This window comes from Calonectris borealis, chromosome 4, assembly GCF_964195595.1.
Source record: "Calonectris borealis chromosome 4, bCalBor7.hap1.2, whole genome shotgun sequence".
Lineage (NCBI taxonomy): Eukaryota > Metazoa > Chordata > Aves > Procellariiformes > Procellariidae > Calonectris > Calonectris borealis.
This window is the reverse complement of record NC_134315.1, coordinates 78136947-78153330: the sequence shown is the minus strand read 5'-3', so window position 1 is coordinate 78153330 and position 16384 is coordinate 78136947. Positions and strand designations below refer to the sequence as shown.

Below are 16384 nucleotides of genomic sequence, written 5' to 3'. Positions count from 1 at the left end.
GAAGTCATGCCTTCCCAACTGCTTGAAAACAGGAAGTATCTCTGTTAAGTGATGGATAGCTCTACTTTGCTGAGAGGAAGAAAAGGCTTTTTTTTTCTTTTCTTTTTTTTTTTCTTTCTTTCTTTTTCTTTTTTGCCTCTGGGCTAATAAATGAGTTCTGCAGTTGTTCCATGTATGTAAAGAAAGACTCCTATAGAAATGTGTATATGGGTGCACACGTCTGTGTGTGTGTATATATGTGTGTGTATGAATATACAAACTAAAAAAAAAAAACCAAAACCAACAATCCACTTTGTACATGATCGGTCCCTGTCAGAAGCCAGCCCAGGCACATCTTATCCCAGTGATTCCTGTAAAGCTCTCAAAATCTGTCAGAAACAGCCTGCAGGATTGCAACGGCTCCTGGGTGATTAATTGCCAAAAGAGTCTGGTTCCAGGTTCCATTACATGTAATTGTTATCTTTTCTAAAGGGGTTCTTTTATTAAACCCCCACCCCAAAAAAAGGAGGGAAAAGAGAAAAAGAACTGACATTCCTGAGGTTTTGCACCTCTTAGACAGGAGCATGGAGGACTCTCTTATGTAAACATACACTGAAGAGGGTGTGTTACATTGTTTATTAGCTGATGATAGATTTTTTTTTTTTCCTTCAGTTAATTTTAACTTTACTAAAAATCATTTTATTAGAAATGGGGGAAGAAGAGCTGCATAGCATTTAGAGGAGAAGAGGGGGAGTTCCAGCGCCTTCTCCACATCAAAACCTCTCTGTGAGTCCCAGCCAGTGGCAAAGCACTAGATCGCTCCTGCTCTTTACTAAAATTGCAGGAAAACAGCCAAAAATTGGGACATCCTCTGTCCACACGCCACTGCGGTAAGACTGCTCACATTGGACACGGGGAGAGAAAAAAATCTTGTGTCTGAAATCCCCCTTGCAAAGGAAGCCAGCGCCGCAGCCGTGAGCCAAGACTCTGCCGCTCAGCACGGGTACGAGGAGAGAACGGCACAGCTGCAACCTGAACGAGCAGAGGAGGAAAGGTCGGGCGCTGTTTCTTACAGAGTTTGTGGCTTGAAAACGTGTGTTTGAGTGTCCTGAAAGTATGGGCAGATTGTGGAGAATCTGCTAAATTGCTTCATTTTTTTTCTGAGACCACATTCACAAAGTAGAGGGGAGGAGAATCTGATTCCCTGTCGGTGCCTCCATGTCTTTGAATACATGTAAGAGGCTTGATTTGGAGCTGAATTTCTGTGGTGCCAAACTGGAGTATCTGGAATCATATCAGTAGGGTTGCTTGGATTTGCACTGCTTTTACTGCATTGAAAATGTGCTGTGTTACTGACAGGTTTAGACTTTTATAGATGGAGGCCTGGGCAAAGCTTGGCTCCCAATGAACACTGTAGTAATTTGTGCCAACTGACCAATTTAACTGTTTGAAATATCAGGAAAAAAAATCATGGGAGATACTGGTTCTGCAGCTGCAGAGTATCTGCCTGCAGATGTTTCTGCCAAGAGAAGTGATTGAAACTCGGTTTCTTGAGATATTTTAATCCTATCTGAACAAAACCACATAAAAACGTGCTCTGGTATTGTCTGCATGGGCCAAGGAGCACATTGTTCCTCACAGTTGTGTTTACACGGTCTCATTGCTGCAACGAAACAAGTCTCCTCAAGTCTTCTTTCTCTACGATTCCCCTTGAATTAGCTATATTAATCAAACTCTGTCAGTGGCAGGACTGTGATGTACAGCGGTTGGGACACTGATTGTTGCTCTGATTAAAAAGATGAGAATATTTTGGTGCGTCCAGCTTTGTGCAGGTTTGCAAATACAAGCCTGGCTTTTTGCAGAGTTTTTCTCCTTTGCATCCACAAGCAGTTTCTTTAGATGGTGGAGAGGCGGTAACCCCACCACCCATCCCTCTTCGCTGCTGCTCCTTCTCCACGCGTGACCACAGCTTCTGTCTGGCACAGGAGTGCAGCCCGTGGTGCAGGAGGGACCGTGGGAGGTGAGCTTCAGAGGAGGCAGGAGGGCACAGCAGCCTCTTCCCTGAGCTGTATAGGCAAGATAAGGGAGCTGAATAATCGCTGGTGTGACACGCTTAGTGCCATATCCCCAAAGGCAGGGGCACAGCTATCTCCAGCCCGGAGCAGCCCGAAACCCCATGGTTTGGCAGCGAGGCGAGGGCTGCGGTGCAGATGCCAGACTGCAGGCAGCGCTGCTGGGCGCTGGGGCATACGAGCCGGCCGTGTGGCGGGCGCTGCGTGGTGGTAGCGCGGTGGTGGTGGCCGTTAGGGACTCAGCCCACAGTGGGACCTCATCCATGCCTGACAGCAGACGTCAGGGAAAGAAAATAAAATCAAAAGCAGCTCTGAATGCTTTGGCTGTGTGAAGGCTCGATATGCTTTCACATCTGGAAATTTTTGCTTTCTTGAAGCACTTTTAGCGCTGCCTATTTATAACTTAGTTATTTAAATAACGCTCATATCTGTTTAAAATCACCACCATTAGTGGAAATGACTGATTTGCTGTGAAGCAGGCTATGTCGTTCAAGCAGGTGACGCCAACAGTTTCTATTGATTCAAGGCAGTTCTTTCCCCAGGTTTCATTTTATACGGAAAGATTAACTTGTTATTTTTCTGCATACTGGAACTGTAGTGTAAACTGTGTTTTGCTGTAATAACTAAGAGACTGATCTGTAGTGATAGCTGAAGGTGTTAGTTCCTGTTGGTAACCAGCAAAGAGAGCAATTCCAGAAGATACAGTGAATTACATGGAGAAGTTTCCCTCTGTTGATGAGACAAACTGGAAATGGGTAAAAATCAGTGATGAAAGGAAAAGGATTAAATGATGGTAGTAGACCTGGAGGATAAGCAAAGCGAGTAGATGAATCCTACGCAAGCAGGGGCATTTGACTGCTTAGCAGTGAAGGACAGATTGCATTCTTATTTTTCAGATGGTTAACTCTACATATTGCTTCATCTTGATTTGGACTCGGATGATATAAACTGTTTCCCTGTTCAAGTTGGTTTACTGTTTCGTATCAAACCACGTGCTTGTTCTCTGCCTTTAATTAGTACTTCTGGTTAATGCCTGAGTAAAATGCTCCCGCTGTGCTCACTGCCACTTGATAGTGCGCATTCTTCCTGAACACCTGCTGTCAAACCTATCATGTCTTTTCTTGTCAACTTGCACAATGCTCCAGGTCTTAAGCAAGACTGACATGACGGAAGGGTTGTACAGCCTGATTTTTAAAAATCTATGTGGAAGGTGAAGTCTTTGCGTAGAGATTGATAATGGGAGACTGCAACATTTTTTAGGAGCTAGTTTCCAATAATATCTAATAAAATTTTGTTTGCAAATGCAGTTTTTGAAGCAGTGGATATACTGTAGGTTAAAGAAGCAAACTGCTCCACCCTGAGAGGAATTGTAGCTGTTGTGTAACGACAAGAGAGAGTAATCTGCACAAATCTTGGGAGAAGTACAAGGGTGGTGACCAGCAAACAAGTCATCAAAGAGGGGAACTGGTTAGAGGTGTTGGCATGTGCTGACAGTGGTGACAGACGTTGGCACAGAAGGAAGAAGGTGGGGAGGAGGAAGAGTGTGGGGAAAGGGGCTCTTGGCAAGCAAAAAGCAGTATCGCTTGGCTCAGGAGCCTGTAATTACAAGACTCCAGCCTTGTGACACAGCAAATAAGCGTGTCACCTGAAACAGAGGAATTCGGGGTTGCCTCCTGAAGCAGCTCATGCCAAATGGAGGGGGAATAAAAACCTTGTGGAACAATAAAATTTAGCTGTCCACTGGACTGTGGTTTTTAAGTCCTTAATAGTGATACTCTAACGTGTCTTTTCCCCTCAGCACCTTCTAATTTTGGTAATTAATCCATGGTTGCAAAAAGCCTCCAGTAGCCTGTCTAGCAAACAGGACGGATGAGCTTCCCGTACTTGAAACTTTCAAAGACCCTAAAATGCCGAGCGCTTCCTGGTCTGTTGCGTTGGGAGCATGACCTGCTCTGGCACAGAGTGAGAACGAAAATATCAGGCACTGAGGTGAGCCTCGAAAGCGTAGGAGAAGCGCCTTTATGGGAGCTGACTTCACTCCTGCAAGAGATAAATGTGATGGCACAAGAAGGCCCTTTCATCGTTGTTAACAAATTCACTTCCTCGGCCTATCTTTTAGCTTAATACTTTCCACACTTGCAACACATCTGTCCTGACATGTGGGCAAAAACACTGAAAGGATCTCACAAACAGTTATTGCTTGCACACACTACAGGAAGAATATGACTGACTTTAAAATGCTTTACATATGTTCAAATACTGTAATGATGAAAGTAAAAAAATTTGCATTACTGAATTAGTTTGCAAGATATAGAGTACCTCTCATATTTGGGAGTCCATGTAAGTAGGGACCACAACCAGGGTTCATAAATAGCAATTGTTAATTTAAGTTGGAAGGATTTAGTTACAAAGGAAACGGATTGTTCTGTTATTTCCAGTCCTCTTTTTCATCTGTGGTCTAATCCCAATGGACTCCAAAGGCAGGATTAAGCTTTTAGTTGCATTTTTTAGGTTCTGCATTAAAATAAATGTATGTACTTGAAAAGAAATGTCTTAAATTTAGTATAAAAATCTGTTCCTACTTGTGGAGATTGATTACAGCAGAGAACATGCAGTAACATTGATTCTCTAGATGAACTTTGTTACCTGCTGAACCTACTTGCTCTCTCTTACACACCTCAATATGCCGTTTACTGTGCAGCTTATGTTTTGCTATGCAGGTTACGTTTTGCTAATGGAAATTTAGTCCAAGTTTGCCACATTTCTGGAATTATTTTTTTTTTTATGTCAGATTACCCTTTTGCACTGTTTATGTATGACATTTTGTTATAAGATCTGATTAAGAACGATTTTGATGAGTTAGGCATGGCTGCAGAACTATATCAGTAGGAAAGCTGTTTTTTCTGTCCCACTCATCAGGTGGATATGCTTTTGTCAGTGTTCTCGTTCTGCATTGTTTGACAATAATTCTTGAAATGGCCAAGTATCCTTTGAAAAAGCTAACTAAAGATGGATGCTTTAAAAAAAAAAAAAAAAAAAAAGGAAGGGAGGAGGAGGAAAATTAGCAAAGCCCTAAGGTTAATTCTAGTCTATTCTTAACAGGAACCACAAATATTTTCCTGGCTTTACCAATTTAGGTTCTCTTTCCTGAAATAATTATCTTCATAATTGCACACAAAATACACATTTTTGCACCAGCTATCTTTTCCAATGATATATTTTGAAGTAATACTGTCTTTTAGTTACCAAAGAATTTAAGCATTTCTTTTTGAAACAGGAGCAATTTGTTCTTAATTAAAATTTTTGCTATTGATGATACTATGTATCACATGGCGGTTATCCCACTTTCCTAGTGCTTCCCTGAAGAATATTGTATCTGTGTACCACTAGTAACCTTTCAGCGCATGTGCACTTAGACCCCTTTTGTAACTGTTGTGGTAACAACAAAAAAACTACATAAACTTGCAAAGGAATTGCTTAATGGTATGAAGTATTCTGGTTTCTACCAAAACCCCAATTACTTAATTTTGTGCCCTTCCTGGCCTACATAAATTATGCAACCCTCACATCTCAACATCAGTGAATTATGTAGCTCTGCGCACACATCAATTAATTTTGGCCCCATCAACTTCCCACCTTCTGTGTGCTCCTAGCCTCAAATCAGTTTTGCATCTCCCAGCCGCGAGCGGTTAATTTTGTACTCCCGGCAGCTCATATCTGCCTGAACCTGCAGCCCCGCTTCAACTCTTCACCCTCCCCCACCTGCCTCTCCTCCTGCACAGCCAAGCCACCGCCTTCTCCTGCCGAATTCCTCCTCCTCTTCCAGCTCGGCAGCGAGGATCAATCCCGGGCGGCTTCACCTCCCGCCTCGCCAATGGGTCAGCGCTGGATCCCAGTGCACCCGCGGGCAGCGGGGCTGCTCTGGAGGTGACCTGGGTGTCCTTATCACTCTCCTCGTGATTTTCAAAGTGCAAATTGCAAGACTGAAGCTCCATCTTCTGGAACGGCCTGTGAAAGTCATGGCGCGCTTGGAGCAACCACCTCCAAAACTCTTCCCGTGGGGAAGCCTGCATCACGCAACACCCCATTGAGAAGAGAAATGGCTTCTAGGTCTGCAAGAAAAGCGGCATTGAGGAAAAAGGTGGTGCCAGCACCCCTCAAACTCAGCACTGCTGCCAGCAGCAGGAGTAGGCGTGACCTGGGCCTTGGTGTTAAAACTGGCACTGCTGCTACAGGTGTCCACATCAAATGCCACAGTAGGCTTCTCTAAGCGACCCAGAAGGAGCTCATTTTCCTCTAGAGGAAACGTCGGTGTGCAAAAACATCAAGAGGGATATCTTGTTCCCTTATTGCCAACCTCTGCGTGCAGCTTGGTCCTGAGTCCTGAATTATTTTGGCCAAAAAGGAAAAGTATCTCCATGAGAAGTATGCAAAGAACGAAAGCCTGAGAGGGCAACATGATGTCCCGCAAACGAGAACGGCCTCGACTTGCCATTGCTCTCCGATTGCTTGTAGACCAGCGAGCAGCGGAGCAGCTCTGCAGCCCACCTACGGCCTCTCACCGGGGATTTGCCCTCCAGTAACGCAGGACGGGTCAAGGCAGGCCCCTTCCTCACCCTCTCCCTCCGCTTTTAGTTCCTCAGGAGCGTAGAGGGGAGGGGGCCGGCGGCTTGCCAAAGGGACAAGGGTGGTGACAGCAGAGCGAGGAGCAGTCGGGCTGTGCCCAGGGTCACCACATTTCCCATCTGTCTGGACTGTCGGGAGGGCTGGTGGAGACCAGCTCTCAGTTCAATCTGCTTTCCTCTCCAGGGGCTTGGAGGGAATTTGACTCTTCTCTCAAGTGAGGTTACAGAATATTTTCTCTCCTCTCCTTTTTGTCTATGTCTATTTAAGCAGCAAGTGCTGCAGAGACTGACTTGTGCTTTTTTTGTACAGTTCCCAGCACATCTGGCCGTCTTGGATAAGGTCCCTAGGCCTGATTGTAACAAAAAGTAATGATAGCGTGTTTAAAACTTGGGCCTCCAACTATTACTATTTATAAAACACAAAGCATTTGGGACAAACTGGAGGAAATACAGTTTTTAGAACTGAGCAAAAAAACCGTATTCACTCTTTTACGTCTGCAGTTGTGCTTTGCAGCGTGGGTGCTCCGTCCTGTTAGAAGACTGTATCTCAGAACTGAAAGCCGATGCAACGCAGGGGAGTGCTTGCTCCCAGCTGATTGGCATCAAGCATTTTTCCTCTCCCATTTGCACAACAGCCATGGTCATTCATCAGTGTGATGCTAAGCTGGCTCTAGAAAACGTTCTAATTATCTAGGCGTCCTGATTAAACCTGCCTTGGTTTAAAAGAGACACATCACCGTACTCATGTGAACATTTCTTGTTTCTTCTAAATAATAGAATTAGCTATGGGCATTTCCTTAAGAGCATGCAGAACGCAATTGCAGTATAATTCCTCTCCCTCCAAGCCTGGTCTTGAAACATGCAAATTTCTCTTTCAAGTGTGTTGGCAAAAAATGGCAATATCCTGATACACACATGATTTAGACACTGAATTACACACCGGTTGAGTTATCATTAGTGGGTTGAGTAAATATATCAAGAGCGCTGTGGAAAGTAGCACACTCTGCTGAGGAAATATCAGTGGACGGCTTGCTTCTCGCTCTCTTTCGTAGGGATCCAGTGTTGGCCGCTGCCAGGGAGCGGGTACCGGGCTGGATACGGACCTTTAGTCTTCTCAGTACATCCTTCCTTACGTAGCTCGATGCAACACACTGCAGTGCCGTGCACTTTCTGCTGAGCGTTTTCATGTTCTGTTTTAAAAATAACAAGACATCTCTTAACATGCAGGATACATTTTTCCACTCTGAAGCACCACAGCAGTCTTTTTAAAGAAACTCTAGGAAGGGTGTTAACTTGATCAATGCTGTGCAGGAAGGAAAGCTCTTTCCTACTATTTTTTCAGCGTGACTTTCACTGACATGATCAGGCTGGGAAAAGACTTATTGGCTGACAGCCCAGGACAGCCATGCAATATCTCTAGTCATCTGGAACTCAAACTACTCTGCCCAAGGGAGAACCATAACATAAAAACAATTTAGGTTACATGCTGAATCTTATAAACATTGTTCAATTTTTAAAAAATAGTTTAAATACTATTTATGTGCATTTGCTATGCACAGGGTTTTTTTTTCCAAACGTCAAGTAGGAAAGACTGGGAGGGTTTTTATTTTTTTACTGCAGATGGTTTTCAAAAACCTTGGAGATTTTTAGAAATATAGGGAAATGAGCTGCTTCTCTTCTCATAAATTTAAGAGCTTGGCTTCTCCTATGTATCGGATATAACTGTTTTATATATAGATAATGTTTACTTTTTGACCCCGACCAGAAAGCATAGAGTCACAGAAACGCTGGTTGGAGGGGACTTCCAGAGGCCCTGTGGTCCCCCTCCTGCACAACCCGGGGCTGTCGCGAGCACCAGGTCGGGGAGGGCTTGGCTTCGTCTGGCTGAGCCACAAAACCGAGTTTTGTGGACAGAGTTTCCGCAGCCTCCCTGATGACCTACCCCGAGGCTGCGCTTCTCTTCTAGACATTTTTTTCCTCCTGTCCAGTCTGAACACTCCACGCTGTCCTTTGTGGCCGTTGTCCCCTTTTACGTTGTCTGTCGCTGCTGCTCTGTCACCCTCCCGCCTCCCCAGTGTATATATAATCTGAGTAGCCCTGGGAAACCAAAGTGCAAGGGCCAATATACATGTTTGAAACTGCAAAGTTGGGGCCTTAGCTTGTAACTGGATTCATCTGTTGAATTTTCAATTGTCTTGTGGCACAAGAGAATGAAAAACCAGGATTTTTCCAACAATTCAAAGCTGATGCTAAAATACGTTAACTATAGTGCTTTTGCAAGTCTATGGTTTTTTCTCTCCCTTTTTGAAGCTGAGCATCTGTCTATTGTTACCTTATTTTGCATAAAAAACTGTCAGAGTAGTCTGCTCTTCTGTAAGCATGTGCAGCTGTAATAATTTCGGATAAAGCAACATGAATCCGGAATGTAACCTTCATTTCAAAAATTTTTTTTTCTCCACTTGTTGTTTTGATTGAAGATCTGAACTTGGGATGTGTCTATTGCCACCTGTCCTTCTGCCAAGTCTTAACATTCCAGCACACCTTGCAACAAGCCTAAAATTATTATTTTAGGAAAATGACTATGGTTCCTTTATGATCCCTTTTTTCCATAAACTGGTATTTCTCAAGCTGAGTAGCCTTACTGTCTTTCCAGCAACTGATCCATTCTAACATATAGAAGAATAACCCCTCTTGCGCATAGCTTGATCGTTCTTGGGCAGCTTCTTGCTTTTGCTGAAATTGTTGGTTATTTGGCGGTGTTGTTTTTAATTGAGTTGTGGTTTTTACTTTCTTGATGTGATGTGCCATGTGCTATAACTTTTCCTGCGATGCTTTCATTGCAGGCCTTGCTGAGACCAGGACGAATAGATAGAATTATCTACGTGCCATTGCCAGATGCAGCCACTCGCGGGGAGATCTTCAAACTTCATTTTCAGTCCATGCCAGTGAGTGATGAAGTCTGCTTAGCGGAGCTCATTCAGCACACACAGAAGTACTCAGGAGCAGAGGTAAAACTTTCTGAATGGTAACGGCCACAGAGTTGGTGCACGAAATAGTGGTTTTAAAATTGAAATCAAGTATCATCCAGATACCATCCCTTGGGTCTTCTCAAAGTGGTGGGGGGAATTATGAAAGGGAACGTTTGAGAGATTTCTGTGTTTTCTGCTCAGAAAACAGAATACAATGTGGGGCTTTTTTCCTTCAAGATCTCCATCAGAGGATTGTTGCCAGGGAAAAGGCCTCTTCCAGGGTGAGCTTCAGTACGATCACGGGTGGCCTCATTAAGGATGTGCTGCCAGGACAAGTGCCCCCAGACTGCCCAGACGGTTCGCCTGGGTCTCCCCACATCCCCGGGGATCTTTTGTGTTTAGGATTGTGACTGAGACCCTCGGAGGGAGGAGAGACAGTTATGAGACAGTGCAGGGGAATTGCAAGGGAGTCACTGGTCACTTGGAAGCTCGTATTTTCCTATTCCGTATAATCAAGACCTCACAGCAGCACTTATTATTATAGTTTGTTGCTATTAGTTAGTCAGCTTCTGACAATGGATGGCAGACAATTATTTCCTGTCCTGGGTAGAAGGAGAAACTTTCTCAGATGCTGCTGGCTGGCAGTTATAATAAGCATTGGTACGTTAGTGGTCACCACTCTGCTCCCTGAATATTATTCATGTCAGTGTCTCGTGAAAGGATATTTCATTCTTTCCTCATTTTGATTAATTGAAAGTAATTATATTACTTCAAAAATTCAAAGAATGTTATTAAGGTTGCCAATTCGAGCTCTTAAAAGGTATGAAATACCAGAATTAAAATTTCCACCTTACTGTAGCCAGTCCTAATGTATGCATTATCGCACCATCTTTAATTACATAGTCACCTTCTACTTTTTCCATAGCGGAGTGGAAAATGTGATGTGCTTGCCTCAGCTCCCCCATCTTTCTGTGTGCTGTTTACAAGGGCAGGGAAATAAGCTAAACTTTTGTCTCGGTCCAGAAGACAGGGTGACTGTGGAGTATTTGTGTGATTCCTATAATGCTGAAGGCCCTTCTCAACTGACTGGTCACTGGATATGCTCCCAGGCAAGACTTTTGCTCATTTAGCTACCACTTAAATGCTGGTATGTTGTAAAATGCTGCATTACCTACTAGTAACCTCTGGCTGGTGAGGGCACTGCTGTGAGTCCAAGGGATGGGGTCAAACCTTGCCATACACAGCAGCAGCGTCTGGGCTAGCCTCCAGGCTCGTTCCGGGAAGCTGTGTCACGGTGGACACCAAAGTCAAACCCGCAAGAGCTTTCCTCCTCCACAGCACAGGACGAACTGTGCTCTGGGAACGAATGAATGAAAGCTGCGTAGTGAGCAAAGCTGTTTAGTGTAGCACATCTTTTTGCCGCAGAATGTGGGATCTCATAATGAAAAAAAGGCAATAATAAAAAGGATTGCAGGCTTAAATGTTGGTCTGGAAAACTGTTGCGGCTCTACTGCCTCCACGCTTTGAAGTAGTGACTTGAAACAGTACTGCGTTTTTACCCGGATGTCAGTGATACGACTTTTGCTGCCCTGAGAAATTTTATCTGGCTCTGGCTGAGTTCCAAGCCTCCAAAAACATAAATATAAACATATCCTCTGTTGTGTATGGAAACTGTCTTCCTACCAGGCAACAACTGTAATGCTTGTATTTTCAGAAATTCCGAGCATATGGGGATTTCCTTTGGATCTGGATCAGCTGAGGCGCTAGTGGTGAATTCCTGTGCCTAACTGATAATGAGTCACAAATGTCTTGGTGCTGGCTTTGTACAGAACCAAAAATAAGTTAATGGGTCATTGAGTACAGCTACAGACTAGTTGCAGGGGAAGAAAAGCCTGCCTGTTTCTAATATCACATTTCTCATGAATTTTGTTCTTTTGCATCATTCAAAGAATTATAATAGCTGGGATGTAAAGAGTAAATACAGAAAAAGCCTCAGTCAGTGTTCCTTGGAAGAATATATAAAAAGTCTTGACAGTTGGCACACACAGTGGCCAGTTTCATTAAAGCCTTTTCTTCCTAGTGTCTCCAGCTTCCCAGCTTTACAAATAGTTTCCGCTGTTGAATGGCAAGTTCCCATTCCACTGTTCTACCCTTTGTTTAGAAAAAGAAATGGAAAATGCTTGGTTTTGTGACTGGAAGATGCTGTATGAATAGGGAGTTGCGTGTAAAGATGCGTTGAATCATCCTGACATGAGCTGAATAAACAGCAAGTAAAGTGGATAGTTCAGTATGCATCTGGCTTCCAACTTGGCCTTTTTTCAGATCAGATATTTGTATATTTTTGCCTGTCATCACTTATGACCAGTTATCTCTATTCACCTGCTGGATGTACATTTCTCTTAATGAGTACGTTTAAAGATATATCAAGATAGCAAAATAGGGTGATTACTTCCCACTGTTTCATGTGAGAGAAGATGGAAGATAATTTATGAGGGTGAATTACAATTTCTTTCTCTCACGTGTAAGTGAAGTTTAATGTAAAAAAAAAAAGTGCATTAGAGGAGCCATGTCTGTACAGTTAGCTTTTATTACGCTAATAGTATAGGTCAAACAAAGCCTCAGCTTTCTAGAAAGATTTGGGTTTGAGTTCGATCTTCATTTCCAGGCCCTTCTGAAGTAGTGCTCTGCAGCAGTGCTTGAGGCTCTTCTTCAGGGATACTTCAGTATCTGTAAATCAGGAAAGTAAGAAATTGTTTTTAGAAATTTATGAATAGCAAGGTTTGGCCTCGGAGCTGATGTTGACACCAAGGATCATTCCCTCCTCCCTCTAAGGCAACTTCTTTGCTGCATCTCTGCCCTGAAGGCATCTGCCTTTTCCCAGGACCACCTCAACCTCTTTTTAGCTGAGCTGGTGTGTCCGAGCCGTGCGCAGGGTAGGTCTGGTCGCTGCAAGGACAGCTCTGCAGTAACCATATGTCTCGTTTGCAGGCCAGCAGGTTTCACCGGTGTGGCGGAGGAGCAGTCAGAACTGCTCTTGTCTTTGCCCCCAGCTTTTTTTTTTCTAGGAATTTTCTATCGAAGGCCATGTCCGGGCAGCTGACGCCTGGCATGGTTCAGCAGGAGCCTGTGCTGTGCTGCACTGCTGGCCTCGCCGGCACCTCCAGATGCTGTAGCAGTATCAAGGAGCACTGGTAGGCACGGGGAGAAGTCTCTAGTCCTTGAAAGTAATAAAAACGGTTAAAACAACAAGCGCTGTGCTGCACTGAAACTTTTATAAGGTTTATTCTACTGTTCCTGCATTTTATTTTGGGCAAAATTGCAGGAGATCCAGCTTTTATAAAACTGATGATTTTTTAAAATGGTTTTATATAATTGGGATGTCTTCACTCGAAGATTGTTCAGTTTGATCATAGCTTTCTCCTAGAGGATTTTCACTGTTATGCTTCATGCTGAGAACTTTTATCTGCTTGATTTCTCACTGTGCTTTCTGTAAAGTACGATTAATTAAAGATCCAACCACAGAAATATTTAAAAGCAATGTTTTAAAGTGCAAGCAGTGTGAGTTCTTTGGATCTCGCTTGCTTTCATGATGCTGCTACAGCCAGCTTGCTTTAGGAAAGATGGGCCTTTCACAAACTCAAGTGCTCTACTTTTCTAATTCGGGGTTCAGATTAGAACCCCATAGTTTTTCGTAATTATTGGCTGCTCTCTGTTGTAATAGAAAACCCCAATAGTCTCAATGCACTTTCTACCTGAAAGGAGGTTGTAGTGAGGGTGGAGGTTGGTCTCTTCTCCCAACTAACAAGCGATAGGATGAGAGGAAATGGCCTCAAGTTGCGCCAAGGGAGGTTTAGATTGGACATTAGAAAAAATGTTTTTACTGAAAGGGATATCAAGCATTGGAACAGGCTGCCCAGGGAAGCGGTTGAGTCACCATCCCTGGAGGTATTTAAAAGACGTGTAGATGAGGCGCTTAGGGACATGGTTTAGTGGGCGTGGTGGTGTTGGGTTGATGGTTGGACTCGATCTTAGAGGTCTTTTCCAACCTTAATGATTCTATGATTCTAGTGCAAGTAAGAACAAAATCAGGTGGACAGTATCTGATAGGAAATTGCTTGTCCTGTAATTTTTAAATTATCCATTGTCTCAAACAGAAAAGAAGAAAGGTTGTAGATGGAACGTGTCTTGGCCTAGAGGAAAGACACCTACCTTTATAAATGCAAAGACTGATGTCTTTATTAGACTTGTGTGGGGAAAGAAAACGATTGTATCATTTGCCTTTACAAATTAGGTGGAAGGGGTGTGTCTGTCTTCAAATCCTTGGAGTTTGCTCTGCGAAAAGGGACGAGCAAGGGATGAAGACAGTGTTTCCCCATTGTAGAAATATTTTGTTCCAGAAAGTAGGTGGTAAAAAGGCAAATAAACCCAGCAGAGTGAGGGACCTTCTTTTATTGTCTGAGCCCCAGTCAGATTACGTTTTTGTTACAGTTTAGAAGGCAGTAGCAGAGAGGGAGATTTTAGGCAGAAACTGAAATCGAGTGTTGAGTTGGTTTGAGTTTAAAGTTGGTTAGAAGTAATAAAAAATTACATATTCTGGATATGATGACAATGTTCTTAAGGCAAGCGTGCTTATAAAAGTAAGCTAATGGGACTGACTGCTTTTATATTGGTGGAAAGCAGGTCATGGTGAAAGCGAAGGCTGGCATTGTTTCTATAGTATTATCAGTTTCCATGCTTACAGGACACAATAGTAAAGCGGGAATCTGGGAACCTGTAAATCTTTCACTGGTTCTTAGTCGAAGTAGAATAGTTAATGTAAAAAATATCTTTCTCACTTTGCAATAACTCTCAATGGGAACACAGAGAATGAAGAGGAAAGAAAGCAAGCCAATGAAGGTTTGCTCTGGCTCAAATGAGAACATATTTGATGCCAAAAAATATCTCTGCAGCAGTACACTAGCTCGACTCAAGTAAAGCCTTTGACTTAAAATATGTACTCCAAAACATGCATGTTCTTGTTTACCAGATATCGACATATTTAAACTATAAACTTTAATAAAAAAACACACCAAACAACCAAAGCCTCTCCAGACTCCTCTCTTTCTTATAGAGGAAGGTACCAACTACAAAAGAAGTGAGGATGTGTTCCATCATAAACGTACAGGAGGGTAAACAGTCTTTTAAGAGATTGGGGAAAATTTGTCTCTTTAGTAAGGAGCATCTATAGTAAAGGTGAGAGAGGATTTAGGTATAGGGGGAAAAAAAGGACATCCGACAAATTAGGATGTGTTATCTTCTTTACATCTAGTTTTCCATGAAGGAAAAGATCTTCCAAACTTAAGGGAAAGGCTTTTTGCTTAACATTTTTAAAGGGCAATGGATCCAATCCTGTATAATAGCCTAAAAAGAGACACAGGCTTTTGGGAGTGAAGGCATCAAAAAAAAAAAAAGAAGAGAAGAGTGAAGTTTTTGTATGGGGAAAAAAAACAGTAGACTCTTTAAATCATGTCCTGGCTAAAGCTCATGGTTTTAATTTTTAAATACAAACATGTTTGTTCCTTTTATGCTTACTTATACTAGATGCAGAGCGTGTTCAATTCCCATTGAATTCAACAGGTGTTGAAGGTGCTCAACACAACATGCCTTGGGACTGGGCCCTCAGATTTTGAGCTTCTAAGATATCACATAAAAATGCATATGTCTCATCAGAAACGTGTGATTTGAAAATACACTTTGGTAGTTAAAGCATCTGTGGCTGAAATGTCTCTGACCTGACTCTGGTGGACAGCCTTTCCTTCTGAAGCAGTTCTGCTTAGCCCCACACCAGGATACGGTATTACAGTGAAATGCAATTTTCAAAGTGAGGAACGCCGTCAAATTGAAACGCAGCAAGATTAAGGCCTGAGATGAACCTCTGAAGTTTCTCTTGGAATGATGCATAGGATCTGATAATTTATATCACTCATTGAAAAGTGAACATTTTTGTGTGGGTGGGTGAGGAAAAGAGACTCAGCCTTCATCCAATATGGGTAATATGGGATCACCACCTTCCTACATACATTTATCGGTGCTGAAGATGTGTTTGGCACAGGTGGCTGGAAGGTGAGGAAATACCTGGCATTCGGAATGTTTTCCGAATGTCAATGTTTGGGATAAACGAGATGAATCACCGGAAAGGAAATAACTAACTACACAGGACTTCCCATGGGATTTTGCTTACTGCTGGTCTCGCAAGAACCTCGTACGTGCAGAATGTGCTCGGGCAGATTGGGAATGAGGGCAGCGCGAGCATCTGGGTAATCACTCATTGGCATGGCGGTGCCGAACCGCAAGAGTTTGTAGCGTTACACCACCTCTCCCCGCTCTCCTTTTTAGTCATTTTAGAAAGATCTGGTTCCCCTCGCGCATTTTTCAGAGATGGGGTGGGGGGTTTGTTGCTCTAAGTGGGCTGATTTTCATCAGGTCTTATCTCAGCTGGGACCTGATAAAGTACTGTATGTATTCACCCTATGAGTAGATAAAGCATGGTTAGCAATTAGCATGTTTATGCAAAACATAATGTTTGGTATACAGGAGAGTATTTGCACTGAAATTTATGCATGGCTAGCTCATCTGGGAAAGAACATTTTATCCTTCAGTGAGATAATGATTTGCTAATAGCTTAATCAAGCAGAGGAGATTTAATGCATCTGGCTGAAGGGACATTAGTGTTTCCAAAAAGGTCAGACCCATTAACAGC

The 16384-nt window shown here is 43.1% G+C and overlaps 1 protein-coding gene across 2 annotated transcripts in view; it reads left to right on the top strand.

Moving 5' to 3' along the window:
* The window catches only part of AFG2A (AAA ATPase AFG2A), a 226313-nt gene that overhangs the window by 155720 nt on the left and 54209 nt on the right, over window positions 1-16384 (top strand). For both annotated transcript variants that reach the window (XM_075150207.1, XM_075150208.1), the window contains exon 15: window positions 9520-9684. In XM_075150207.1, coding sequence (XP_075006308.1) covers window positions 9520-9684 — 165 coding nt within the window. The remainder of the gene's footprint in view (window positions 1-9519; window positions 9685-16384) is intronic.